The following is a 27821-nucleotide window of genomic DNA, read 5'->3' on the forward strand; positions in this document are numbered from 1 at the left end:
AGGAGACACTGAATCCCTCATGGGTACCGATCACTATATGCTACAGCATTACCAGGGTCAAACTTTGAGCTACATTTTTTTTGTATGAATATGTGCTATATAAATAAATGTTGATTGATTGATTGAAAAAAACATTATAGTGAATCTGACGACAAGATTTTGGGCTGTAGTAGGAAAGGTATGTGAATACTGGAAGAAAGAAGGCCTCTGAAAATAGGGTTGTATTCAGGATGCGATTGGTTGGCAATGCCAACTGGCACAGGATTGCATCTTAAATGTGAAGCACAGAAATGGTTATTCATGTATTTCTATCTACTAATTAGAGCCAGCCTATTCAAATGGTGGCTCATGGGCCACATGGGGTCCAGAAAACTAAGAAAAACACATTTTGTGAGCCATCAGAAATTCCTACAGTAGTACAGACCATGAATGCAACACTCCACATAGCCTAGCAACATTCAACCCACAATGCAGCAAGTTGTTGTGTGTCTAGAAGTAGTGGTAGTAGTTTATAATACAGGGTGTCCACAAAGTCTCTTTACAATTTCAAGAAATTACTAAAATGGCAATTGATGAGATATGTTAATCAAACTTGTCCTATGTTCTCAGTCGTTATCAAAGTTTGTTTTAGTGATGAGGTAACCTTCAATGTTTCAGGGAAACTGAACACACAATGTGAGAATCTGGGGTTCAGAAAACCCCAATGTGACTAGGGAACTTCACCGAGATAGTCCAAAAGTGAATGTGTGCTGTGGGATGATGTGCAGTCGAATCACTGGTCCATTTTTCTTCAATGACGGATCAATTAATGCAAATGTTTACCTTGACCTTTTGACTGAATATGTGACACCACAACTGGATGACCTTCAACCAACCATCATTTTCCAGCAAGATGGTGCACCAACACATTGGGGACTGCACGTTTGTTGGTTCCTGAATCAAACATTTTCAGGTGGATTGGATGGGGTGGCCCAATTCCCTGGCCACCTCATTCACCAGATATCATTCCCCTGGACTTCTTTCTGTGGGGTTATGTTAAAGATATTGTGTATCGAATAAAGATACGGGATATTAATGACCTGAAGCAAAAGATCACTGATACCATTGCCACCACTGATGACGCTATGCTACAGAGAACATGGCAAGAAATCGAACACCGTCTTGATGTGCTTCGTGCAACTAATGGTGCCCGACCTGTATTAAATGAGGCAAAAAAAAACTTCAATATATACTCCTCATTTTGTAATAATTTCCACAGATTTGTCTATTCATTTGTTTTTTTTAATAAAGTTTTGAAATTGTAAAGAGACTTTGTGGACACCCTGTACTATGACGACCTGTTGAATACCTTCTCTAGAGAAATCTTTAAAATGCTGACTGTTTTTTTATTTGGTGTGCCGCGGTTCCCTGTGGCCCAGTGATAGCACTGCTGCCTCGCTGTAAGGAGACCACGGGTTCGCGTTCCCTGTCCTCCCTGTGTGGAGTTTGCAAAGTGCTTTGATTAGTCAGAAAACCAATACATAAATATAAAGAATTGTTATTATTATTACCACTCCTTGTCTGGGTGTACGGGGACACCTCCAAAACACCAAAAAACAAAAAGGTAGCCTCTTCCTGCCCTTTTACCATTTGCTCCCCTCTCACCCTGACCAACCCTATCTCTTTAGGAAGGTGCCCTGAGCCCTCACAAAGCACTTTCTCCTAAGGCTCCACCTCCTACATGTCACAATATCAACATAATGTGGGATGTGTAACAAAGCCATGCCTTGTCACACATGTGGTGATTTAAAATGAACCCGTGCAGACGTTGTATTCATGTGTGTTAGTCACCGTTATCACTTGTTAGCTTTGATAGCACTGATAGATCTTTTTTATTCAGTTAAATGCACTTTGTCAAGTGCCTGGGTCATATATGACCAAAATATTTATTTTATTTCAAAAGGGAAACAAATGCTATTGCTAACATTATGCACTATTTTGTTTTTATTCACTTTGAGATGTGCCTTGGTCAGATATGAGCAAAATGTTTATTTTTTTATTTGAAAAGTGGGAAAAAAGTATTGCTACCCCTTCAGATTCTCTTCAGTTATAGCTTTTTTTTTAAATTGTTTTTGATGTGCCTGTGTGAGATGTGACCAAGTTTAAAAGAGAAACAATGAATAAACATTACTTGGTTTCCAACACATTCATTTGTGTTGTCTTAAAATGTGTTATTTCCTGCTGCTCACTGGCTGCTGAAAATGTCTATATATCATATGTATTTCATGGTTTGAAAATCTGGCTCAAAATTATAAGTGAATAACCCTGAATTACAGCATTAGGACCTTGTTTAAAAATAAACTGTACAGAAATTGTAAGGTGCAATAGTATTGTAAATTGATGCTTCAAGGCAGAGAATCTGAAATACTCTATCGCTTTAAACTAGAAAGCCGACTTCTCACATAATGAAGCAGTGGCATGTGCTAATTTAATCTTACATTCACATATATTTCTGCCGAGAGCATCAAAACATAATTTGAGTTTTTAAATCTACTAGTTGCATTATTTTTATACAGCTACAGTGTTCTTAAAGCAGAATAACTACATGAAAACATACATACTGCATACATTTTGTTCATTGAAAACATTCAAAATTTCAGTTTTGCAAGAAAGTGTAGCAGCAAAGATCCAGTGCATCCAACTAGTTCTGCATATAGCAGGGCATAAATTCCACTTTTTACATCCATTTGATTGTAAATCCCTTATTAAGATTAAGGGTGAGATTTCCCACAGTTAGGACCTAAAATGAAAATTTAAGAAAATAATTAGCATTTTGTATTTAGCATTAAATACTATAAACTCTTATAGAAATGCACAGTATTACTAGTTCTTAATGTAGATATAATACTCAAAACCTAACTTGCTTTGTTTAACTTTGCAGGTTTTTGTCTGTTATTTTTTTAAGCATTTTATTGAATTTATTAAAAGCAAATAACATTCCATACAAGCAAGTCAAACTTCACAACACTAAGTTCACATCAAATCAACCCCCACCCATGACAAAGAGAGCATTGGCAACACAGTAAAACTTTAATAGTAGGAAAAATAAGTAAATAAATACATAAATAAATCTATCTATTATATAAAAAAAATCTTGAGTCAAGACTTGGTCATCTCGGAGAGACACTTTGAGGTCCCGTGAGACTACTTGCATGTCACACCCTACTTACAAACAATTTCTCTGAGACACTTTAACATCCCACGAGCTGCTGTAAAGGCTTTTAAATGATCGTCGTGCAGCACGACATGCAGATCACGTAACACGGCAGCACGTCGAATAGGGCGTGGCTTCAATAAGCTAAACATTAAATATTAGATACAATTATTTCATAATTTCGAGAAAACACAATCTTTTGTTTTATCAAGATCTCAATAAAATTATTCAGTTATCTCAAGAAAACAAAGTTCGTTTTCTCGAGATCTCAATAAAATTAGTCTGTTATCTTGAGGAAACAATGAAAAAAAATAACAATATTGCACGTCCTCTCTCAGCTTCCGTAGGGAAGAGAATCCACTTCCTCAATTTAAATGCTTATTCTACACCTTGTCATTAAAGTAAAGAAGTATCGAAGCTTATTCCTGTCACTCAAAATACATATTTATAGTATTATTTCAAAAAAGCATTCCTATAAAAAAATAAAAAAAAAATATAAAAAAAGAATCATGGCAAAACTAACTTTTGCTCATGAACACGTAGGCAAAGACCAACAGTCCTGGAACAATGTGCTCTGGACATAGGATACAAAGATAGGGATATTTGGCTACAGTCCCAGAAGACAAGCTTGGGAAAATCCAAAGACAGCATTTGACTAGAAGAACCTGATACCAACTGTAAAGAATGTTTGTGGAAATGTTATGGTTTTTCAGCTGCTTTGCTTCATCAGGGCCTGGGCAGCTCACCATCACAGAATCCACTATGAATTCTTCATTGTACTAGCGGGTGCTTGAGCATAATATGAGACCAGCTGGGAACTTCCAATATGAAAATGACAATACACATAACAGTAAATCCACCAAGGGATTGGCTAAAAGAAAAGGAATGGAGGATATGAATCGCATAGCAATGCCCCTGGGGGGATTTGAAAAGGGCTATGCACACTAGACACCCCTTAGACATTGCACAGCTGAAGTATCCTGCATAAAGGAATAAAAACAAACTTTCTCCCAGTTAATGTTAAATACTGGAAGACAGTTGTAACAAATGCCTACTTGATTTTTTTTCAATCAAACGGGGTAATACCAGCTATTATAGCCAAAGGAGCACTTATTTTATCCACAGACAAAAATAACACTTGTGTTCATTTTTCATTTAATAAATGAATTAAAACAATATTTTACAACTACTGTGCAGAGTATTTGTTATTATCAGGTACTCTTTTAGAGTTGAAGTATGTGTATTAATCCTATAACTGCATAAATAAAAACATATTCAAAATAGAAATTGTATCCTATAATGAGAGCGGTCTGAGGTGGGCTGGCGCTCTGCCCGGGGTTTGTTCCTGCCTTGCGCCCTGTGTTGGCTGGGATTAGCAGCAGCCCCGCTGTATGATGTCTCCATTTTGATGCCAGTAGATGTACTAAGGGAAACATGAAAGGGGTTCAGATTTACAGACTCTGAAGGACTGGCAGTAGAAATCCAGGATTTATTGGATGACTGCACCTGTCAGACAGATTTTAGAAAGAGGCATTGGGACTCGTGTCTGTTTTAGAAGAAGAAACCTACCTGGGATTTTAACCTTATTTTTAGTGGATTATTAATACGGATTGGATTTTAACCTCCATGTGGCACCTTTCTTTTAATAGATTATTTATTTACTGAAGATCAAGATTTTGATGCACTGAACTTATTTGGACACTGTTTGGTTTAATTAAAATAACTCGTACACTTAGCACCAACCCCTTGCAGACTGCTTGTCCTCATTTGTCTGGCTCATCCTTGTGTATATTACTGATCTATTCACATTTTGAACAAATTGCGGCTTGACCAGTTTTCATGATGCTACTATTAATAAGAATGACCAAGAAAGACTTTATTTAGAAACAGATCTAATAGCTTTATATTTGGTGACAAAATATTAATTTGTTCTGATACACCAAAACTACACTTGATGTAATAGTAGAAATTTGGTATTGCAGTGTGTGTTTAAGTCTCTATATAAAATATACCTGCAAAAAAAAAAAAGTTATGAAGCAGAACTTTAGTTCAGTTACTTTTGACGATTTCATATTGACAATTTTTAGAAAGACCACTAATATAGATAACTGTCAGTAATCTTCTCCTTCTTTTGGCTGCTCCCGTTAGAGGTTGCCATAATGGATCATCTTTCTTCCATATCTTTCTGTCCTCTGCATCTTGTTCTGTTACACCCATCTCTCCCCTCTTCTCCTTCTTCTTCTTCGGCCAACAGTAGCCCCAATTTCCGCCAGCACCATGTTGGCTAGCAGTACTGGTGGCAGTCATTGTTATCCCAGGGCTCGACCGATCCGGTACGGAAATTTGTATTGTTGTCCACACATTGATTTGGCAAAAGTTTACACCGGATGCTCTTCCTGACGTAACCCTCCCCATTTATCTGGGCTTGGGACCGGTATGAAGAAACACACTGGTTGGTGCATCCCCTGTGTCTGGGTTGATAACTGTCAGTAATAATCCATTAAAAAGACTTACCTGATTCTGCAAGTAGGTGAAAGGAGTTTCTACATCATTCACAGTCACATTAAATGGCTGCTGTCTAACTCCTAAGATTTTTACAGTTTCCACAATAATGTATGTGGCTTCAATGTTTTCATGGAGTACTTTAGATGTAAACATATTCTAGAACCAAAAGAAAAACCATATGCATTTAAGGTCAGATACTTTATGAAATAAACTGCAAATCACACACTGTCAGAAAGTGTCATGCAGAAATGACATCATAATATGATGGTGTTTTAAATTCAACTTAGTAAAGCAGCTAACTTATAAATGTCTCAGAGTGGCTATTTAATGCCAGGTTCAATAACATTTTTTTAACTTGCATGCTTGAGTAATTAGTTTTACCACAGAAATCTAAACAGCTTCATTGTTAAAATGTATTATTAAATTATATCAATCTTTAGTAGCTTTCACAGTCATCAGCAATGTGCATTATATAACCAGTAATTAAAAAATTAAAATATGTCAACAATTAACTAATTAAACAACAAACTTTGGTCTGGAAAAGGTGATTCTGGTTTTTATTTTAATGGCATATTGGCCTATGCCAGGGGTCTTCAACCTTTTTTCCCCTGAAAGCTACTTTTACAAAATGAAAATGGCCGAGAGCTACTCATGTTTTCTAACGTTTATTCTTATAGCTTATTTCAACCCAAACAAATTGAATAAGCTTGTTTTGCCTGAACATTTATAATATGCTGGTGTCCACAACTCACATTTTACATTAAAACTTCACAAAAAATATTTAGTTCACCTGGAAGTGCATTTTGTATGTCTGTATGGATTTTCTAGTGGATCTCACACTATTGAATTAAAACAAAACAATGCAATTCCAAATCCACAGATATGCCTTCTTTATTTGTCATTTTGTCACATGTCACTGTGTCACTTTATTCACAGGTCCAGTTGCCTGTGTGATCTGCTTTTTAGTTAGTCAGATGACTGGCACTGAGGTGTATGGTGGAGTGGAGCCACTCATGTTCACTCTTATGGAGTCATTTAAATGTTTGTCTGTCAGTCTTGTTCTGAACTTTGATTTCATGACATTCATGTCAGACTCACAGAGGTATGGAGACCCAAACAAAGCAGACATTTTCAGAGCTGCTTGGTGAAGATTCTTCTAGTTATCTGGCTCTACTAAGCTCCAGAAATGCTGTTGAGACTTTAACTGTACATTATTTTGAAGATTTACTAATATATAATATATAACATCTAATACAAAAATCTAATATATTAAATCTAATATATAAAATCCAATGTCTCTCTGTCTGTACAGTATGTATGTCTGTCTGCTTTTCACAAGAGAACTACTACTACGGATTTAGATCTTTGTTTTCTATAATTTGCTTGAACATTCCGGTTGATTTTGCGACTTCTCTCATGTCGCTATGTGAACTCTGCTTAGCTAGCGATCAAGAGAACAATTGAATTCAACTTTGTTTGATATTTAAAATAAAGTGCTACTTAGGTCCTGATGAGTTTGAGTCCGGATATTCTCTTAAGTGTATGCCACATTGAAAAGAGAGATTGCAGTTCAGATTGTGGATCGTGATTTTGTGTTAAAAGGATCGTGATATGATTTTTTGGAAAGATCGCCCCAGTGGCGTAGCTCGAGTTCGTGCTGCTTGGGGTGGGGCGGGGCTTCAATTTGCCGCCCTCCAACATATCTGAATATGTTAAACTATTTAAATAGAAAATTAAAATGATGTATAGAGAAAAATTAAGATACATTTTGCATAGATTTATTCATATATAAAAAAACAGCAATAATTTTTTATATACATTTATAAGCATCAATTAGACAAGAATATAGTACAGACGCACTGATAAGCCATGTTCTAATTATTAGTTTAATATAATTACGCTACGAAAACCAGAACCAAAGCAATAGGTGGGGATGTTTTCTGCGCAGAGCAAGAACGCATTCGGATTAATAACGAAACAAAATTATAAATTGTAAATTAGTTGTTTATCTTCCTAGAAATTATTATCAGTGTAACATTTATGTTTATTTTTGTCACTGCCTCATACATTTCAACTGCTGTGTCTGATGCAGATGGACAGTCTGAACATTATTTTTCAAGCATTTGTGGTTACAAATCAGAGAATTTGACTTTTTTTCATACATGAGTGATATTTTTCCGAACCCTGCTGCTTACACACGAATTGTACTGTACTGAGCCTTGTGGCCAATAATGCCACCCCCAAAAATGTGCCGCCCGGGGTGGACCCCCTGCCCCAGCTACGCCACTGGATCGCCCACCCCTAATTTGACTAATCAAGTCTTCAAATTTATGTAGGATTCATTAACCCTTTGGCGAGCTACTTGGAAAGGGGTTGCGAGCTAACAGTAGTTCACGAGCAATGTGTTAGAGACCCCTGGCCTATGCTAATCTACAAGAGATACTGGAATTGCCTCTGCATTAATACTGCATGTGGAAAATGCTTTACTTACTAATGTGTACTAATGTGACCTGTAAAGTGGTTCAAAAATGTTTTAATTTAGCAAACAATAGTTTGGATTCTTACTTTTGTTGAGTAATGTGACATGTGAACTAACCTGTAACAAGTAAATGAAATGTCTAAATTATATTGAATAAGTGAAAAAAGCAGACTCTGTAATGAGCAATCAAATACAAATAACTGTTAGAATGGCCCATTTTATTAACATTTCTTAATGCTCCTATTTAAAAAACAAATACCAATAACAAAACTAAATCTACAATGTATGAATTTGCAAAGGTTTATAATTCAAGTGATAGGATTCCAAATACAGTGGTATTTATGGCCTTCAGTGACACATAGAATACTGCACAAGTGATATCAGAGGTTGGTAAACTCACTGGCATTGGTGAAAAACGGCTTGGCCTTCTATGTAACTTTTAGGTGTTCATATTTGTCCACCCCATCAGTTGTAAGCTACAATGCTGCTCAAAACATCTTGTATTTTTATCTGTTTCATTCTGAGATTCGTCATAAAATTATTCAGTTTGAGTCACAATCACAAACCCAGCCTCATGAGGTGACTTCAGTTAATAACAACATAGCATTCTCAAACCTACTTAATCCAATTCAAGTTGGCTGGGAATTCATTTAATAAGAAAGTTATTTATTGCATACTAGAATTCAAGGAACATTTTCAGGAAGTATTTAAAGTAGGATCAAACAGAAACATCACTGAAACATCAGCAATTCTCCATTATTTTAGTTGTGAACAATAACGTTTGTGAATCTCAGGTGTCTAAATAAGCGTTTCCTTACCTGAGAGACGTCAAAAACTATATACGTATAGTTGCTGGTTTCATATGTGTCTAGGCTGACTCCATCATCCCAGAACAAATCACCCTCGGCCTTTCCATTTTCAGAAAGAGCTGCAGTAAGGTGGAGGGGGTTACCACTGCTTGACCATAAAGTAGTGTTGGGTGTCTACAACATGACGGGAGACAAGTGGTATTAGTAAATGCCCTTTTATAAATGTAAGGATCCACCTGAAATAGAGCAGGTTTTAGGCTCTATGGTTTATTTTTCATTATTGCACACTTAATCAATGTTTCCATCACTTGCCAAACCAAGGAGATTCAGATAGGCATATAGGAAAGGACATTCATTTAAATATACCAAGCCATACAAAACAAGCAGAGCACAGGAGAACATATGGGCACATTTTCAGAACTTTCATATAACTGTTTTTCTTCTTTCTGATCAGAACTGAAAAGAAACAAAGTCTATCTGGTGAGCAAAAGGAAAAAAGGAACCCGCTCTGGGCACTATGCCAGTCCAACACATAGACTAATTTTACTCAACTGAAAGAATCCGAATCCAACTTCCATAAGTCAATGGGAAAGTGATGTTTTATATTATCTTAAATTGGAAGATAAAATTCACTGTCTGGGATCTGTTCAGACTTTTTTCAGAATTTGGCAGGAATTTAGAAATGTAATTCTAAAGTAAGAATGCCAGGCCTGAGCTGAACCTTTTAATTTTATTTCCTGTCTTATTTTATATGAATAACCACTTTCTGCTGTCTGAGCCAGATGGGGCTGACTGTTGAGTTTGATGGATTACATTTGCAATTTTCTTTTGATTGAATTGTGTTTTGCTCTTTAAATAAAAAAGTACTATACCAGCATTCTTCACTGTACTCAAATACTGTAGGAGCAGCACCGTTGATATTCTCTCACATGCAGTTAATATACAAAAGTAAAATTGACATCTTGGGACTGTAAAGATGAATTGCAAGAATAAAAAGAATTTTGCCAATGCTTCAGTTGCATACCTGTGTGGGAATTATAGCCCCTTCCCGTATATAAATGTTTATTTTGTCTAAGGGAGCCTCCAGTTTAACCTTTTCTCCATGACTTGTCATTGAGGAGCACTGAAGCAGAAAAAAATATTAAACATAATTGCTAATATACAATAATAGATTTTACCAGTTAATGGTAAAAATGCAAATTCATGTTCCATGTTATACAGTAAATCTAAAAATATGCACATATAGCACAAATGTGAATTTTGAGCTTTACTTTTTAACTCTAAATGTTAAAATTAACTTCCCACGTAGGACTATGCCCTTCCACAACTATAAATAGCAACACAAAAAAATGTGGCAACAAAAAACCCGTATTTTGAAAAGTAATTATTTTTGTAAACATTGTATTATATCACTAAGTTTATTTGTATGATTTATAGATTTTAATCCATTCACATATACGCACCACACATAGGTTCAAACAAGTCAACAAAGAATGATTCTTACTGTGTAAAAGTCATACCACACTCCTTTTGGGAAATAAGCAGTCACTGAAGTGGCCTTTTCTTCCAAAACAGGAATCACCATGAGACTCTTTCCCCATAAGAACTGCTGATCAATTGAGTATGTAGTCACATCAGTTGGAAACCTGAACATTAAATCAGATTAGATTCAATTAGATTTGATTTGATTAGATTTGATTTAATTCCATTAGATATACCTTTATTAATCCCATGAGGAAATTCAAAACACATACAGCAGCAGAAATATAAAAAACAGGAATACAGACTCACAGGATAGAGAATACATTGTGAACCACCTGGGGGCATACAGCTCCCCAACCCTGCCACAGACAGACGCAGAATCCAGTCCTATAACACAACACGCTTTTATTTAAGTGGGGAAGCGCTTTTCTTTTGCCCCCATAACACTTCACAGTATAAGCACTGGATGTAGCTTTAGTGGAGGACACTCCTTCCTCTTTCTTGATCTACAAGATACCTGGGTGCTGCAAAGATCATATCTGACACTTCATTCTTTCTTTACCATGCTTACCAAGGTGCTCCTTTTGGAGACAAAGAAAGTATAAACCTTTAGATTTCCATCCATCCATCCATCCATTTTCCAACCCGCTGAATCCAAACACAGGGTCACGGGGGTCTGCTGGAGCCAATCCCAGCCAACACAGGGCACAAGGCAGGAACCAATCCAGGGCAGGGTGCCAACCCACCGAAGGACACACACAAACACACCCACATACTAGGGCCAATCTAGAATCGCAAATCCACCTAACTGGCATGTCTTTGAACTGTGGGAGGAAACCGGAGTACCCGGAGGACTACATGGGGAGAACATGCAAACTCCACGCAGGGAGGACCCAGGAAGTGAACCTGGGTCTCCTAAATGCGAGGCAGCAGCGCTACCACTGCGCCACCATGCCGCCCTACCTTTAAATTTTCGAAAGTCAATTCTGTCTTTATGTGGCAGTTTTTTGATTTTACTACATTCAGAGTATGCTGGCCACGGCAGAATACATAAGGCTTTTTAAACGTACAGATAGCAATTAAAGACTTTTTGACTGAGGTTTTTTGAATCCCCTTTTCAGCAGTGTTGGAAGTGCTTGTAGCAAAAATACTCCCAGTACTCCCTTTTCCAATTCAGAGGAGACTTACCCTAATTGATCTTTGGATGGCAGTTACGCACAGCACTTAATCATTTCCTGGGCAGGACCTCTGGTATATTGAATTAGGTAATCTAATCTAACACAGTCCCTTCTTTTTTTTCTGGCCTCTTTCTCTGTCTCCACTTCCCCCTCTAGCAAGCTTTGCCAACCTCCTTCCAACTCTGGCTCCTCGACTAGGGGTGAGGCGGCTCCTTTTATAATGCACCAGGAAGTCCTCCATGTGTTCCTTGACCTTCATCCGGCAGCACTTCTGGGTGTGGCGGAAGCAGTGCCACAAAGGGCTCAATTGTATGTGCAGCACCCACTGGTGCCATCCACAAAACTCCCGGCATGCCCTGGGGGGATCCGTTGTGCTGTAGCAACCCAGAGGGACTGCCCTCTAGCATCCTGGGGAAGATAATGTCCCAAATGTGCTCTCTCCCTCAGTCCTTCCACCCAGCTGGCATCCCGGGCAGGTAATGGCCCTGGCCATCCCTCACAACATCAAATCAATCAATCAATCAATCAATAAATAAATAAAAATAAACTTGTACATTCAATTGAATAAATTGCTTATACCAAAACCAACATAAATACTGTACAATTATTTCCATCCATTTCCTAACCCGCTGAATCCGAATACAGGGTCACGGGGGTCTGCTGGAGCCAATCCCAGCCAACACAGGGCACAAGGCAGGAACCAATTCTGGGCAGGGTGCCAACCCACCGCAGGACACACACAAACACACCCACACACCAAGGCCAATTTAGAATTGCCAATCCACCTAACCTGCATGTCTTTGGATTGTGGGAGGAAACCGGAGCGCCCGGAGGAAACCCACGCAGACACGGGGAGAACATGCAAACTCCACGCAGGGAGGACCCCGGAAGCGAACCCGGGTCTCCTAACTGCGAGGCAGCAGCGCTACCACTGCGCCACTGTGCCGCCTGTACAATTATTTGTCATATGAAAATAAATAGAACCTCATTAGCTATAGCCAACTTAAAATAAAATATACGTGATCCACACACTCTTTATTTTCAAGCCCATTTTATACACCACAATTATCTACCAATTTAAGAGTTGGAGGGAGGTGACGCCTAACCTCAAAGAAATTTTTCAGAGTAATAAGAAAGCAGTTCAACACAATACTGTGTATATACTGTGTATTTTTTTCATATTCAGACAACAATCAAAACAAGGCAAAAGCATAAAAATCATTAGTACCTAACATGAAAATAGGCCATATATTTGTTCTGGCCAAAGCTGAAGCTGAACGCTGACTATGACACATTTTCATAATTTACTCTTGCAATTCCTTCTTAACTAAGCAGTATTACAAATTACTTATTGTACTGATCACAGACAGGAATAAGATGCCATATATGAGGGAGGTGGATTGTCTGGTCAGTTGGTGCAGCCTCAACAATCTTAACTTGAATTCCCTGAAAGAAGTAGAAATGATTGCAGATTGTAGGAGATACTCCTCACCTAATACTTCCCTAGTTATAATGGTGTGAACTGGGTGCAATCTTTTACATTTCCTGGCACCATTATCACACACAGTCTGAAATGGGATGAAAACACAACTGCTCTGGTCAGAAAAGCTCAGCAGCATATGGTTTTTCTCGTCAACTTAAAATGTTTAACCTGCCCTCCCAAAATTAGTGCTGATAGTTTTAAAGAGGTGTTACATCAAACAAAATATTGGCTAACTAAAAAGATTACAATATGCAAGCTTTCAAGGTAACTCAGGCCCCTTCTTCAGGCAAGATGCATATTGTAATTTTTTAGTTAGCCAATAAAAGGTGGCATTTTGCATGACTTCTCAATACCTTCATAATGGCTAACACGGTACAACACCCTAGTACTAAAGAGGTGTTACTGAAAGCATCATCACTTCCTCCATAACAGTTCTGGTATGGCAATGCATCTGCACACTTGAAATATAAACTGAATGAAGTGTGAAGTATGAAGGGTATTTTACAGATGCAGTTCTATAATTCATTGATGTACTGAAATTTTAATCATTAAACCTACAGAGACAGAGGGGCTACTTGTCATATTCAGTTTACCATTCACTAGCCCAGGGGTGGGCAATGTCACTCCTGGAGAGCGGCAGTGGCTGCAGGTTTTTGTTCTAACCCTGTTTCATAATGAGAGAACAATTATTGCTGATGAAATGCTTATTGCTCAAGTGACATTTTGATGCTTCATTTTAGTGGTCTCGCTTGTTAAGGTTCTCCACCCTCAATGGCTTATTTCAATCTTAAACAGATGCATTCATTGTTTTAATGGCTTCTTATTAGCAATAAAATGTAAATGACAAAACAGCCAGCAGTTCTCCATCAAGTTTGTTTTCATTTTCATCTGTGTGTGTTCATCATGCACTGTTTGATTAAATAAAAATGTAATAGAAAATGTGACACAATGAAAAGTATCTGTTTTAGGCTTCAAATCATTTGGATGATATCCTTGGAAAGTAAAAAATCTATGATATACTGTAAGAACCTTACATTGCAGACTAACAAGCCATAGAATTAAATAAGATGTGAGACTGGCAAGGATTGATTTCTAATTAAGCAGTTGGGTTGGAATGAAAACCTGTAGCCACTGTGGCTCTCCAGGACTGACATTGCCCACCCCTGCACTAGCCCAACAAATTCAAGGGTATCCAAAACATGTAATAACTGCACAGCCAAAATACAGAAATAATATAATTCATTACTAATGATGAAAAACAAATCCTGGGATAGAATGATCTAAAACAGTGGGAAGCAAGTCTGTCTTTTTTAAATGTAACCAGGTAGTTACACAATAACATAGTTGATCTCAGCAGAAGGTATCTAATGTGACTCATCCCATTTAAAGATCAGCAGTCTTACAGTTCTTCAATGAATTTCTGCATCTATCAATGTTAGATAGATAGATAGATAGATAGATAGATAGATAGATAGATAGATAGATAGATAGATAGATAGATAGATAGATGGATGATAGGGCACTGTATTATACACGTAGATAGATAGATAGATAGATAGATAGATAGATAGATAGATAGATAGATAGATAGATAGATACTTTATTAATCCCAAGGGGAAATTCACATACTCCAGCAGCAGCATACTAATAAAAGCAATATTAAATTGAAGAGTGATACAAATGCAGGCAAAACAGACAATAACTTTGTATAGTGTTAACGTTTACCCCCCCTGGGTGGAATTGAAGAGTCGCATAGTGTGGGGGAGGAACGATCTCCTCAGTCTGTCAGTGGAGCAGGATAGTGACAGCAGTCTGTCGCTGAAGCTGCTCTGTCTGGAGATGATCCTGTTTTCTAGATGCAGTGGATTCTCCATGAAGATAGATAGATAGATAGATAGATAGATAGATAGATAGATAGATAGATAGATAGATAGATAGATAGATAGATAGATAGATAGATAGATAGATAGATAGATAGATAGATAGATAGATAGATAGATAGATAGATAGATAGATGGATGGATGGATGGATGGATGACCGGGAGAGGGGCAATTTCTACCCCAGGATGCAAGAGGGCATCCCTCCGGAATTGCATGGGAACCTTGTGGGGACATGTGGCCAATGCCAGGGAGCATCTGGATGGTTCAGAAGCCATGGTATGCAGCACTTCCGCCACACCAGGAAGTGCTGCAGGAAGGTCATCAGGGAGCACCTGGAGCACATCCGGGTGCATTATAAAAGGGGCCACCTCACTCCATTCAGGGTGGAGTACAGGCAGCAGAACAAACAAACAAACAAACAAAGTAAAAGAAAGTAAAAGGACTGAGTAATTGTTGTGACTGTTTTGGGCACTATGTTGTGTGCAAGTAAGAACTGCGAAATAAATAAGAGTGTGCATTTGAACATTTTCTGTCCTTGGTGTCTGTCTGTACCTGGGCTTCTTTCACAGATAGATAGATAGATAGATAGATAGATAGATAGATAGATAGATTAGGCACTATATGATAGATAGATAGATAGATAGTACTTTATTATTTAGAACTGTTTTTGATGGTTTAATTCTAATTTGTCTTACAAGCTACTCTGTCACTATGGCCATCAATCTAACACTCATAAATCTGTTTTTGATGTTGCTTAATCCTGCATAATTTTTATGGAGTTTGAGACTTTAAAAGTCTCACAAGAATACAATTTAAAGCAACACTATTACAAACATTGGCAGCACAATGTCACAATGTTTTGCACTGTTGACTCACAGATAGATGCGTCATCCTGGATTCAAATCCTGTACCTGTGTGGAGTCTCCACCTTCTCCCTGTGTCTATGTGTTTTCTTCTCATGCATATTTCTTCCTGGTTACTCCTGGTTTTCTTTTCCATCCCCAAAAACAGGCATGTTTGTTTAATGTATGATTCTAAATTAGAGCTTGTATGATTGTGATTGTTTGTGCGGGTTATGTCAGTCAATAGAACAGTGGTACACTGGCAAATCTTCTCTTCGGTCAGCAACTAATAAAACGATTACATTCAAACATAATCCTGTCATCTGAAAGTAATGATGCTTGTATACTGTGCATGCTTAATGAAAATCAAATAATGTGTGCTTTTATTGAATATTGTGATATTAGAAAAGTATAATACTTTGATTTTGTTGCATACAGGTTTTTAAAGAACATTAAGCAAAATGAATGAAATAAAATGGTGCAGAATTCCCAACTGCTCTGCTTGTTTTTTATAAAGCTGGCATACATCTTACTTGTCAATAAATAGTACTACTTCCTTGTGAAGACTGTTTCTTTCTGACTTGTGATTTGGTTTCTTGTTTTATTAAACATAATGTGATCTCCTGAACTAGCTCTGTATATTATCTAACCTCTTGAGATCACTAAATCTACTCTCACCCTTCAGGCTTGATCATGAACATTATAGGGTAATTCAAAACCACACTCAAATTCAAATTTATTGTCAAGTGTACATATTATACACAGTCACTGACTAGTTACAGTAGCATAACACTAACGTCAAATCAAGAATACAACATCATACATTAAATAGAACATCAGCATCAGATGAAACACATACAGTTGTCAATATGAGTGGCTGCTAAACAGTCTTATCACCTGTGGATAAAACTGTTCCTGAATCTACTGGTGCTGAGTACTACTTGTCATGTACTGTGTAAGTGCCACATGGGTTGGACAGACATCCCGACCAGGAAAGGGAATGGCTCCTTACAGACAGAAGGCTCCAACAGGACTAACAGGCATCCTGGCCAAAGAAGAGAATGGTGCCATACCCGAATTTCCCATGTAGATGGACAGACATCATGAACAGAGAAAAAGATTCCCTACCTAGACAGGAGTTCCTGGGAAAAAGGGCAGGTGAGCAGACCAGAGATGTTTCTAGTACCTTCCCTGGCTGGGATAAAAGAAGAAGAGGAAAGGGAAAGAAAGACTGTCTATGAGAGTTGTTTATTCCCTGCAGGCGCTAGAGGCAGTGGCCCTCCATATTGCATCCATTTCGGAACCAGAAGGGAATGCCGGGAGTTGCAGTCTGGCAGCACAGCACTGCTGGGGTCTGTGGGTGCCACAAGAGGGCATTGCAAGGAATAGCCCTCCCTATTACGTGGGACTTTTGTGCGCCCTGGAAGTGCTTGAAGTGGGCAGTAGTCCTGCCACCAAAAGTACTCCCGGGTCCTCAGGCGAATAGAAGCTGGGAGGAGGACAAGCAACACACCCCTGCTGGAGGACAGCGTGGTGGAGAGAGGAAAGGTGATTGCAGGAGAGATAACTTATGCTCTGGTGCTTCTGGTGACATATTTTTGTAATAAACACCTATCTATTTGAACCCGGGACTGTACTTGTGTGTTCGTGTTTGGGGGCTCACTGGCGCCCCCGTTCTATCACAACTGTTATCCAGACTTTACAAGGAAAAAAAGGGACTATGCATAATGGCAGAGATCTTTAATAATGCTATTTGCCTTTCTAAGTCAGTATCTGTTATTTTCCAGCACATACACCAAGGAAGTGTCTTCAGAGCCACGCGAAGTGGGTAAAAGGGCAGGGTAACTTGATTGTTCATGTGCTCTCCTCTTCCCTGCATAGTGTAGAAGACAAGATATAGCAGGAGCAGTGACCTCACTTCCAGGTAAAGCCCAGAAAGCCAACCCTTTCCACTCCACCGGCCACATAAACGGAGTTAAACCTGGAAGTCGACATTCATTACAAGGCCTGCTTCTTGAGGAGACAGATTTTTCCCAATAAGCATTCAGAATCAAGCCTAGACAGCTACTGGAATGTAAAGGCACTCCCTTTGCTTGCCGTTTTCTTTATTGCCAGCAGCCTTTTTTTTTGTTGTAATTAAATGGTATAATTGAAAGTCCCCCACCATTATTTTGCTCTGCATTTCTCCTTCCAAATGAAACAATTCATCAACAGAAGGGAGCTGGGACAACTTACTGTATCGTGTAGTGCTTTATGGCTCTGCATTAAACAGGTGATATACCACAATGGAATCAAGCCAGTGGAAATAAAAAAAGTTAATAATTGGAAGTATACAAAGCGAAAAGTTTTGGGACTGCCCTGCTACAAAAGTGTATAGATATATAAATAAACACATTTATTTATTTTGGATGAAGGCATTTTTAAAAAAATAAAACTAATAAAACAGAATTTTCATTTCCAGTATTAACTAAGTCTGGAGGTTTTACATCATGTGGCTGAAAAGTTTTGTTTTCTAAGTAACTCAATGAAATTATTCTCTTTTGATAAAAAATTTAAGTCATTGGAAAAAAAAGAGCAGGGGGCATAGAATTTATCTTGCCTTTCAGACACCATTTGATAAGGTGCCACATGAGAGGTTGGGCGTCAAACTTATTGAAGTGGGAGTTCAGGGTAATGTTTTCAGATGGGTACAGAATTGGCTCAGACACAGGCAGCAGAGGTTGATGGTGCGAGGAACCTCATCAGAATTGGCTGACGTTAAGAGTGGTGTTCAACAGGGGTCAGTGCTAGGGCCGCTGCTATTTCTAATATATATATATATATATATATATATATATATATAAACAGTATATAAATGATTTAGATAGGAATGTAAGTAACAAGATGGTTGAATTTGCAGATGATACCAAGATAGGTGGATTGGTAGATAATTGGCAGGGGGACTTGGACTGACTGTACATGGGCTTGGGCAGATTTGTGGCAGATGAAATTTAATGTCAGTAAATGTGAAGTAAAAATGTTAGATTTGAATACACAATGGGAGATCTGAAAATCAAGAGTATACCTCATGAGAAGGATTTAGGAGTCATAGTGGACTTGACACTATCAACTGCCAGACAGTGTTCAGAAGCCATTAAGAAGCCTAACAGAATGTCAGATTATATAGTGCCCTGATGTGTGGAGTGCAAGTCCAAGAAGGGTCTGCTTAAGCTTTTTAATGCACTGGTGAGGCTTAATCTGGAGTACTGTGTGCAGTTTTGGTCTCTGGGCTACAAAAAGGACATAGCAGCATTAGAAAAGGTCCAGAGAAAAGCAGCTAGGCTGATTCCAGGGCTACAGGGGATGAATTAAGAAGAAAGAGTAAAAGAGCAGAGCCTTGCAAGTTTAAGCAAAAGGAGATTAAGAGGAGACATGATTGAAGGGTTTAAAATTATGAAGGGAATTAGTCCAGTGGATCAAGATTGTTATTTTAAAATGAGTTCATCAAGAACACAAGGACACAGTTGGAAACTTGTTAAGAGTAAATTTCACAGAAACATTACACAGTTTTTCTTCACACAGAGAACCACAGACACTTGGCATAAGCAACCAAGTAGTGTGGTAGTCAATAGGACTTTTGGGACTTTAAAAATTAGACTTGATGCTTTTTTAGGAGAATTAACTCAGGCTGAATATCCTTTTCTTGTTTAGATTATTCTAATTTTAATCTGCAAAGGTTGTGAAAGGCAGAGTGAAAAGAAATGTCAGAAGAATGAAGAAACATACTACAGAGTTTAGCTTACGTCTGGTATTAGTGGATTACTAAATGGGTCAGGAGAGTTCTGGAGGCATATCCTATTACTTCAACATTACTAAATATTTGCAGATAAGAAATCCATAGACTATATTTTCTCTGTAGGATGGGGATCATTAGATACTTTGCAAAGCAAGGACAATTTTGCAGATAAATCTTTTGCCAAAAAAACAGTATGAGAGTAATAGAGGAAAAACAGAGATTTGGGTGCAAGGTAGTCTTGCAGGACCAGAAGTGATTCTAAAACAAGAATACACATCTGGGAATAACTCGTTTAAAAAGCTGGGAGTGAAAAGCAGTGAAATCTACCTCTGTATAGGCTATGCCCATGGGGCTTCTTCCGAAAACACCCATCCCCAACTTCTTCAGTACATGTACTTTAATCTGCTGGGGTTTTAGAGAGAGCAAAGGAAATTGAATAAATGACTTGGCATTGAGTGAAAATAAAAACCTAAAATTGCTGTTATCCATTAAGGAGCCCAGTAGCACAAGGTAACTAAAGCGCAATGATTAATTTGTACATTTTAATGAGCACTGCGACAGAAGACACACACACACTCATCAGTTATCTGTCTGCTGTATTATCTTTCTGTCATTTTAAATATTGCAAAACAGCAAATAGAGGTTAGATATGCATTGTGGTCTAGGTACAGTTGTGCTCATAAGTTTACATATCCTGGCATATTTTGTACAATTTGTACCATACTTTTAAGAAAAGATGGCTGATCAGGCAAAACACATTTCATTTACTTTTAGTGGAATCCAAATTAAACTATAAGGCATCACAGAACAGCACAACCATTAAACAAAACATAGCAATAAGGAAAATAATGAGATGGTCTCTGTTCAAAAGTTTGTATGCCCTTAGTTCTTACTACTGTTTATTACCCCCTTTAGCATCAATGATGGCATGCAGTCTTTTGTGATAGGCCCTTGATTTTCTCAGGTGGTAGAGCTGCCCAATCTTCTTGGCGAAATGCCTCCAGCGCCCATAAATTTTTGGGTTGCCTTGCATGAACTACATGTTTGGGATCTCCCCAAAGTGGCTCAATGAAACTGAGGTCAAGAGACTGTTATGGCCACTCCTGCAGCTTTACATTTTTCTCCTGTAACCAATGAAGGGTCAACGTGGATTTGTCTTTTGGACCATTACCATGTTGGAAGATCTAAGTGTGTTCCATGCATAGCTTCCGGATTGATGAATCCAAGTTGTCCTCTATTTTCTGGTAATATGATGCATTCATCTTGCCATCAATTTTCACTAAATTACCTGTGTCACTGTAGCTCACACACCCCCAGAATATGAAAGATCCACTTCCATGCTTCACAGCAGAGATGGTATACTTTTCGTCATGGGCCTTGTTGCATCCTCTCCAAACATAGCGTTTATGGTTGTGACCATAAAGCTCAATTTTGATCTCATCTCTCCAAAGGACTTTGTCCCAGAAGTCTTGAGGCTTGTCTAGATGCTATTTGGCATATTGTAAATGGGCTGTTTTATGGTGTTGGCACAGTAAAGGCTTTTTATCTTGCAACTGTGCAGCCCATTTTTCTTCAAGTGCCTCCTTACTGTGCATCTTGAAACAGCATCACCACTTGTTTACAGAGAAGCCTGTATCACAGCTGAGGTGGTTTGTGGTTTTTTCTTGGCAGCTGAATAAATGATCCTGGCAGTTGTGGCTGAAATCTCGGCTGGTCTACCTGACCATGGCTTGGTAACAACAGAACCTCTAACTTTCCATTTTTTATCAGAGTCTGAATGCTACTGGCAGGCGTTTTCAGATCTTTGGATATCTTTTAATATCCTTTTACTGATTTATACAAATCTACAAACTTTTCTCGCTGGTGCTTTGACAGTTCATTCATTTTTCCCATGGCCTGGTATCCAGCAAAGTCAGTGCAGCTCTGTATGAATTTATATTGACTATTTATACAGGTCAGATTAGGTCAGAGGTTGGGTAGCATGCACTGGTACAGCGCATTGCCACACTCAACACATGATGAGGCAACCCCTCAGGCAGACATATGGTGCAGTAACCCCCTACACCCGAAAATGACCATCTATCTACCGCAGCCAGGTGTTACGTGGGTGTCCCCTTGGCCTGGTCCAGCCAATTGGGTCCCCAACAATAAGGATCACCCTCAGGAAATCGTGCCAGCATGGCCGTAGTGCCATAACTGACACTCCCTCACAATGCAGGTAATGTGCCTCATTTGGGGCTAAGTGAACAGCCACTCATTTGACACAAAGTCAAACCAGCAGTACACCCCTTTCCAGCGACCTCATGAACCCGCCACGCTTCACAAATTCTGCCTGGGTATGTAAACTCATGCATATAATTGCATAAATTTCGTGGTAAAATCTTGTGATTATATTTTGTCACGGTATGCTTGCATTTCCAAATAGACAGCAATGTTAACATACCTTAGTTACTCAATTAGACGTGTGGTCAGAAGGTGGATGTTGTGTACTCTTCTGCCTGATTTTACTGGTGATAGTAGGCAGATTTGTTGATTTGTGTGTGTTGAGTACTAAAATCTGCATCTCCTGTAGCTCTTTGTTATCAGTTCTCTTAAAGACAGCTCTTTTAACGGAGTGTGACACACCATTTACATCAAATTTTTTTTTGCAATTCATATTTTCACAAACATAGCTGCCAATTCTCTCAAACTTACATTGACACCTACACTATTGTCATAACTGAGCTGGTGGTAGATTTTAAGAGGCCCAGGCCCCTCATGGACCCCGTGATCATCAGAGGTGACTGTGTGAATAGGGTGCAGACCTATAAATACCTGGGAGTGCAGCTGGATTATAAATTGGACTGGACTGCCAATACTGATGCTCTGTGCAAGAAAGGACAGAGCTGACTATACTTCCTTAGAAGACTGGCGTACTTCAACATCTGCAATTAGATGCTGCAGATGTTCTATCAAATGGTTGTGGCGAGTGCCCTCTTCTACACAGTGGTGTACAGGGGAGACAGCATAAAGAAGAAGGACGCCTCACACCTTGATAAACTGGTGAGGAAGGCAGGCTCTATTGTAGGCATGAAGCTGGACAGTTTAACGTCTGTGGCAAAGCGATGGGCGCTGAGCAGGCTCCTGTCAATCATGGAGAATCCACTGCATCCACTGAACAGGATCATCTTCGGGCAGAGGAGTAGCTTCAGCGACAGACTGCTTTCACTGTCCTGCTCCACTGACAGACTGAGGAGATCTTTCCTCCCCGACACTATGCAACTCTTCAGTTCCAGCCGGGGGGGATTAACGTTAACATTATACAAAGTTATTGTATATAAAAGTTATCTGTTTTACCTTTTGTCTGCATTTTTATCACTCTTTAATATTTCTTTTTATCAGTATGCTGCTACTGGAGTACTGTATGTGAATTTCCCCTTGGGATTAATAAAATATCTATCTATCTATCACTGTGAACAACAGAACACTTTTACCACTTGTCCATTGACGTCTTTGAATGCCAATGTATAACCTGATGTTACAGAATGGTTTTTCACTTAAAATAGGTTACATTTAATTTTTAACTTGTGCAATGTGCTCTCTACACATGTGAAAACACATTTATAAGTTTTAAAGGGGTCTTTTTTAGTAAACTTTTCAGCAGTAGACAGTTTATCATAATCAGAAGCTTTCTCTCTGTCAGACCAGTTTAAAAAGAGCACCACATCTCTTTGCAGTTCAAAATCACCAGCCCTATTGTGAGCGCCACCTTCATGAGCCATTGGATTGGTTTAGAAATGTGACACTCAGGGAGCCGTCTAATTGTTTCTACCCTCTTTTAAGCAAATTTCACTTATGGTTGTCTCCAGACGTATATATTAGACAGCTGGCTCAGACAGACTTGGTAGAAGGAAACCCTATTATAGTTTTATTGGATCATCATTATCACATGCACAGAGTACAGTGAAATTCTTACTTGCATGTGCTAATAAAATGTCACCAATTTCCAGCACCATGATTAGTAACTAATAACCTTACCTTGAAACATCCATCTTTCTTAGCTGAAAAATCTCAGTACACAATTTACAACACTGTCTACCATTCTATCACTATAAACTCTTATCAAATTAAATTTCATTCAAATGCTGATGATGCTAAGCTATATTATATTATGACTTAGATCTGTAAATGAAGTACTAGAAAGAGAAAATATTAAACCAAATTGTATGTGTTTGCTTTAAAAGCAAAAATAGGTGTATAGGTGAATTAAAAACTTACTCAAACATGAGTGGCCTGGCAACTGTGTGACCCTTAATATGAGCATGGTGAAACAGAGTATACAGCAGAGGGAAAAGACTGTAACGAAGAAGCAGGGCATCTTTCATAGCCTCACGTGCCAGAGGGCTGAATACTGTAGGATCCTGTGCCTGCAAAATTTAAAATTACATTGTTAATAAGCAAACCTTTAACACTGATTGCTATTTTTACCACATTACAGCAGAATGACCAAAATTTGTTTAGCATCAATGAACACAGTTAGGCTGGAAGTTGAAATATATATTAATAAAAGTATTATTAGTTGTATTCTTCAATGCGCACATCAGTATAAGATTTAAAACTGTAGAAATATGCTGACTGGTTACGTTAGCTACTTCAAAGGCTAAAGTACACAAAATAATATTCTAAAATGCTGACAATTTATTTTAACAACATTCATCACCTCTGGGATCACATTTATTATAATTAACATATTACTATATAATTACTTAATTCAAAAATTAAGCATTTGCAAAAATAAACAAAACTTAGACAATCTTAAAGGCATCTTTGACTAAAGATTTATGCAGATTAAAATAACATGAATATGAATACATTTCACAAAAAAGTAAGGTGTTCACGTTTAATTTTTTTCTACTTATATAATTATATTCTAGTGAAATAAAGCTGGGTGAATATGAATGGAAGTCTGTTTTTCGCTTCTCCATTGTCATCTTACCAAAGCCTAACAAACGCACAGTTTGTAGGTACTCCTGCTTTTATGTTATACTAGCAGAATACCCGCGCTTTACAGCGGAGAAGTAGTGTGTTAAAGAAGTTATGAAAAAGAAAAGGAAACATCTTAAAAATAACGTGACATGATTATCAATGCAATTGCCGTAGGCTTATTTTAGTATTGAGAGTGAATTTGATCATTGTAAAGAGTTTAATTTATGATTGTAAATGTCGTTTAACAGGCATTCCCAGTTGTCCAAAGGTGTAAAATATTTCCCCATTTCTATACATTTGAAAGTGACAACAAAACAATTCCGTGGCACCCATCAGTTCACATGCAGAGCCATAGGTTGAGAACGTAAGCATTTCACTGCTATAGTGGTCCTGTGTAGTATAGTTGTCTCCTGTACCGTCATCAGTCCACATCTTGAACCTGTCCCAGTCATTCAGTACATAAGACACAATGTCTCTGCGGATATCAAGGCTGAGACTGATATGGCCATGCAATAAGTAAGAGAGAGAATGGAAAAGGCAGACGCAATCTCAGAGCTTGGAAACCACTGGGTACGGGTCGGTGAAATTGTGATCGACAGTGATCACCGGAATAGACATGTTATTCGGGGTAAACTTGCACCTGTTGAGAAAGAAAGTGCGAAGGAAGGCGAGAAGCGGTGGAGCAGGGAATAAAAAGCAGAAGTCAGCACCAGGAAGACGTGAGCAAGTAGGGAAACCCAATAATGACAACCTTGAAGTGGTGGAGTAAAAGATAAGGCAACAGTCACGAGGAGGGAGACGTGAGGAAGTAAGGAAATCCAACAATGTCAGCCTTGAAGCGTAGAGTAAACGAAAAGGCAGGAGTCACCAGCAGGAAGACGTGAAGCAAGGCCAACAATAACAGGCTTGAAACAGTTGTGTAAAGAAGAAGGGAGCAGTGAGCACGACGAACAGCTGAGGAAAGTAAGGAAGCGAGTGAGGAGGCACATGAGCGTGGGATGTCATTAAAGTATATAGGCAAGGAGCCAACCACATGGTAGGTGCACGGACAGTGGCCGTGCAGAAAAAGAAAGGGAGACCGGGGGCGGCCCTTGTGCATCTCTGCCGTGAAGTAAATCCTCTGTTAACGGAAATAAGGAATGAAACCCCCAAAAGGAGAGGTCAGTTCCGAAACTTCCTTACGGCATAATGGTGAGAACCGCCAAAAAGAAGACGTTATTTTCAAAAGTTTGTTACGGGGCACAGCACGAAATGAAACATACTTAACGTTTGTATGTACAGTGTAAAGGATGAGTATAGGAAATTTGGGCTTCCTACATATATTGGAAGTCGCAGAAATAGTGAGGAGGGGTTTCCTCTATCTATATATACAGTTTAGGGGGTACACCCGTTTCATGAAACATACCCAACTTTTGTAAGTACACTGCAAGGAATGAGCATGCGAAATTTCAGCTTCCCACCTATATGGAAAGTGGGAGAATTAGTGATGAGTCAGTGAGGGCTTTCACTTTTATATGTATAGATTTAACTTCAGATATTCAGTGTTTTTAAGAAGTACAATGGGCTTGTAAAAGAAAATTCATAAATGCCAAAAAATAGATCAGAAGTAGTTGGCCCAGTGGCATAGCAGTTATCATTACAGTACCAGATTTGGCTCTGGCATGCTCTGTTTTGAGTTTACATGTCCGCCAGATGTCAGGGTACGTTTTCTCTAGCTAGTACTGTTTGCACCATACCTCAAAGGCTCACTGATTAAGTTGATTGGCAAATTTCCATTGGCTCAGCCTGTTACCTTGAATAAGAACATACAAGTTGAGAGGACTGATGATATAACACAATAAAACAGAGAATGGCAATGCCATGTGACAGCACCTAAAGAGGTTGATTCAGTTGCTGACTTAGTGACAGTTCCATAATGCTCTAATTCTTAAGCAATTAGAAATTCTCTTTTGGTTTTACTATTTTTTTCTCTACTTTAATTTAGAAGAGAAAATCACCTGAACTTCAATGGTGTTGTGATTACGACTAAAAGGATAAAATGCCCCAAGCTGCATCCAGCGAATGCACAGTTCTTCACTTGTGCTATCACCAAATCCACAGATGTCTGCACCAACCAGTGGAATCCCCAGCAAATTAAAATTCAAAATTCCTGTAAAAAGAGAGAATAATCAACAAAAGCATTTTTAAAGCCAGACATACTATCTTTAAAATAGCCAGGCTTTAGAGACTTAAGACGTCATACTATAGTCACATGCAGGGTCAATTATAGATGAGGCACCACCCTTGAGGTTCTTCAACCCATATGTATGGAACATACTTTGCAGCTGACACATCTCAGGTAATAGACCTTAAGCCCGAAAGGGTTGACAAGCTGAACAGGAGTGCAACAAAATTTGGGAATTATGAAACAAAGGACAACATGATTCATAGTATTTTGGTTTGTTAGAAAGTGCACTTTTGATTCCCATGGAAATATAACCTTGAGCGTGTGATAATAATTAACACAAACGTGACCCAGGCTCAGAGTTCTATATAATTACGGTTAAGCCCAAGTCAGACTTAGGGTAACATTCAATGATATGCATTACAGTGTAAAACCCGAATAACAGTTAGGACAGTATTCTGCGGCCATCTAGTGCATAAAATAACATTATGTTGCAGAAAATCATGAAAATATCTATAACATTTTGCCACTCTAAGTTAACTCTTCAATATTCTTGAGTTGAGCCAAACTTTCCAAAAACGCTGATTTTTTTCCCACAAGAAAAAATGTAATTATGTGTAACAGAAACATGTAAATACCAAACATCAACATTAATACAGGAGGAAAGGTATATGCTTTGTGTGATATTCTTTGAAACAGTCACCAACACACGGCCCAGTGTCACAATTGGGGCAGTAAAAGTGTGTTTCTTTGCACATTTTTCTTATATTTTTTCTCTTATTTGCACGAGAGGTTAGAATGTCAGTGTCTGAACAGCTCACCCCTTGTGTTATTGTAGGCTATCACAGCACATGGCTTAGCGACTTCCATGTTTCACCTAAAACACATATTGACAGTTGCTACACTGTGAAGAAAAGTGTTTAGAGGGCTAACATCTTTCTTGTCCTTCCACTAGTTTGTGCCTTTTTTGCCACAAAGCTACTTGCACCATGGTGAAGGTTCTCTGGGCTGAATTCAATGGCAGTTCAGTCGTGCAGTGCCGTATGCATCAGGTTCACTATATGA

The 27821-nt window shown here is 38.5% G+C and overlaps 1 protein-coding gene across 1 annotated transcript in view; it reads right to left on the bottom strand.

The window, feature by feature from the left end:
* Window positions 1-2168: 2168 nt before the first annotated feature.
* The window catches only part of si:ch73-12o23.1 (lysosomal alpha-glucosidase), a 68162-nt gene continuing 42509 nt past the window's right edge, over window positions 2169-27821 (bottom strand). Inside the window, exons 14-20 of the mRNA XM_039775050.1 lie at window positions 26590-26741; window positions 23885-24033; window positions 10491-10632; window positions 10011-10109; window positions 8996-9160; window positions 5708-5854; window positions 2169-2779 (exon numbers count right to left, since the gene is read on the bottom strand). Of these exons, the coding sequence (XP_039630984.1) occupies window positions 2717-2779; window positions 5708-5854; window positions 8996-9160; window positions 10011-10109; window positions 10491-10632; window positions 23885-24033; window positions 26590-26741 (917 nt within the window). The 3' untranslated portion in view covers window positions 2169-2716. The remainder of the gene's footprint in view (window positions 2780-5707; window positions 5855-8995; window positions 9161-10010; window positions 10110-10490; window positions 10633-23884; window positions 24034-26589; window positions 26742-27821) is intronic.

Source organism: Polypterus senegalus, chromosome 13 (genome assembly GCF_016835505.1).
Source record: "Polypterus senegalus isolate Bchr_013 chromosome 13, ASM1683550v1, whole genome shotgun sequence".
Lineage (NCBI taxonomy): Eukaryota > Metazoa > Chordata > Cladistia > Polypteriformes > Polypteridae > Polypterus > Polypterus senegalus.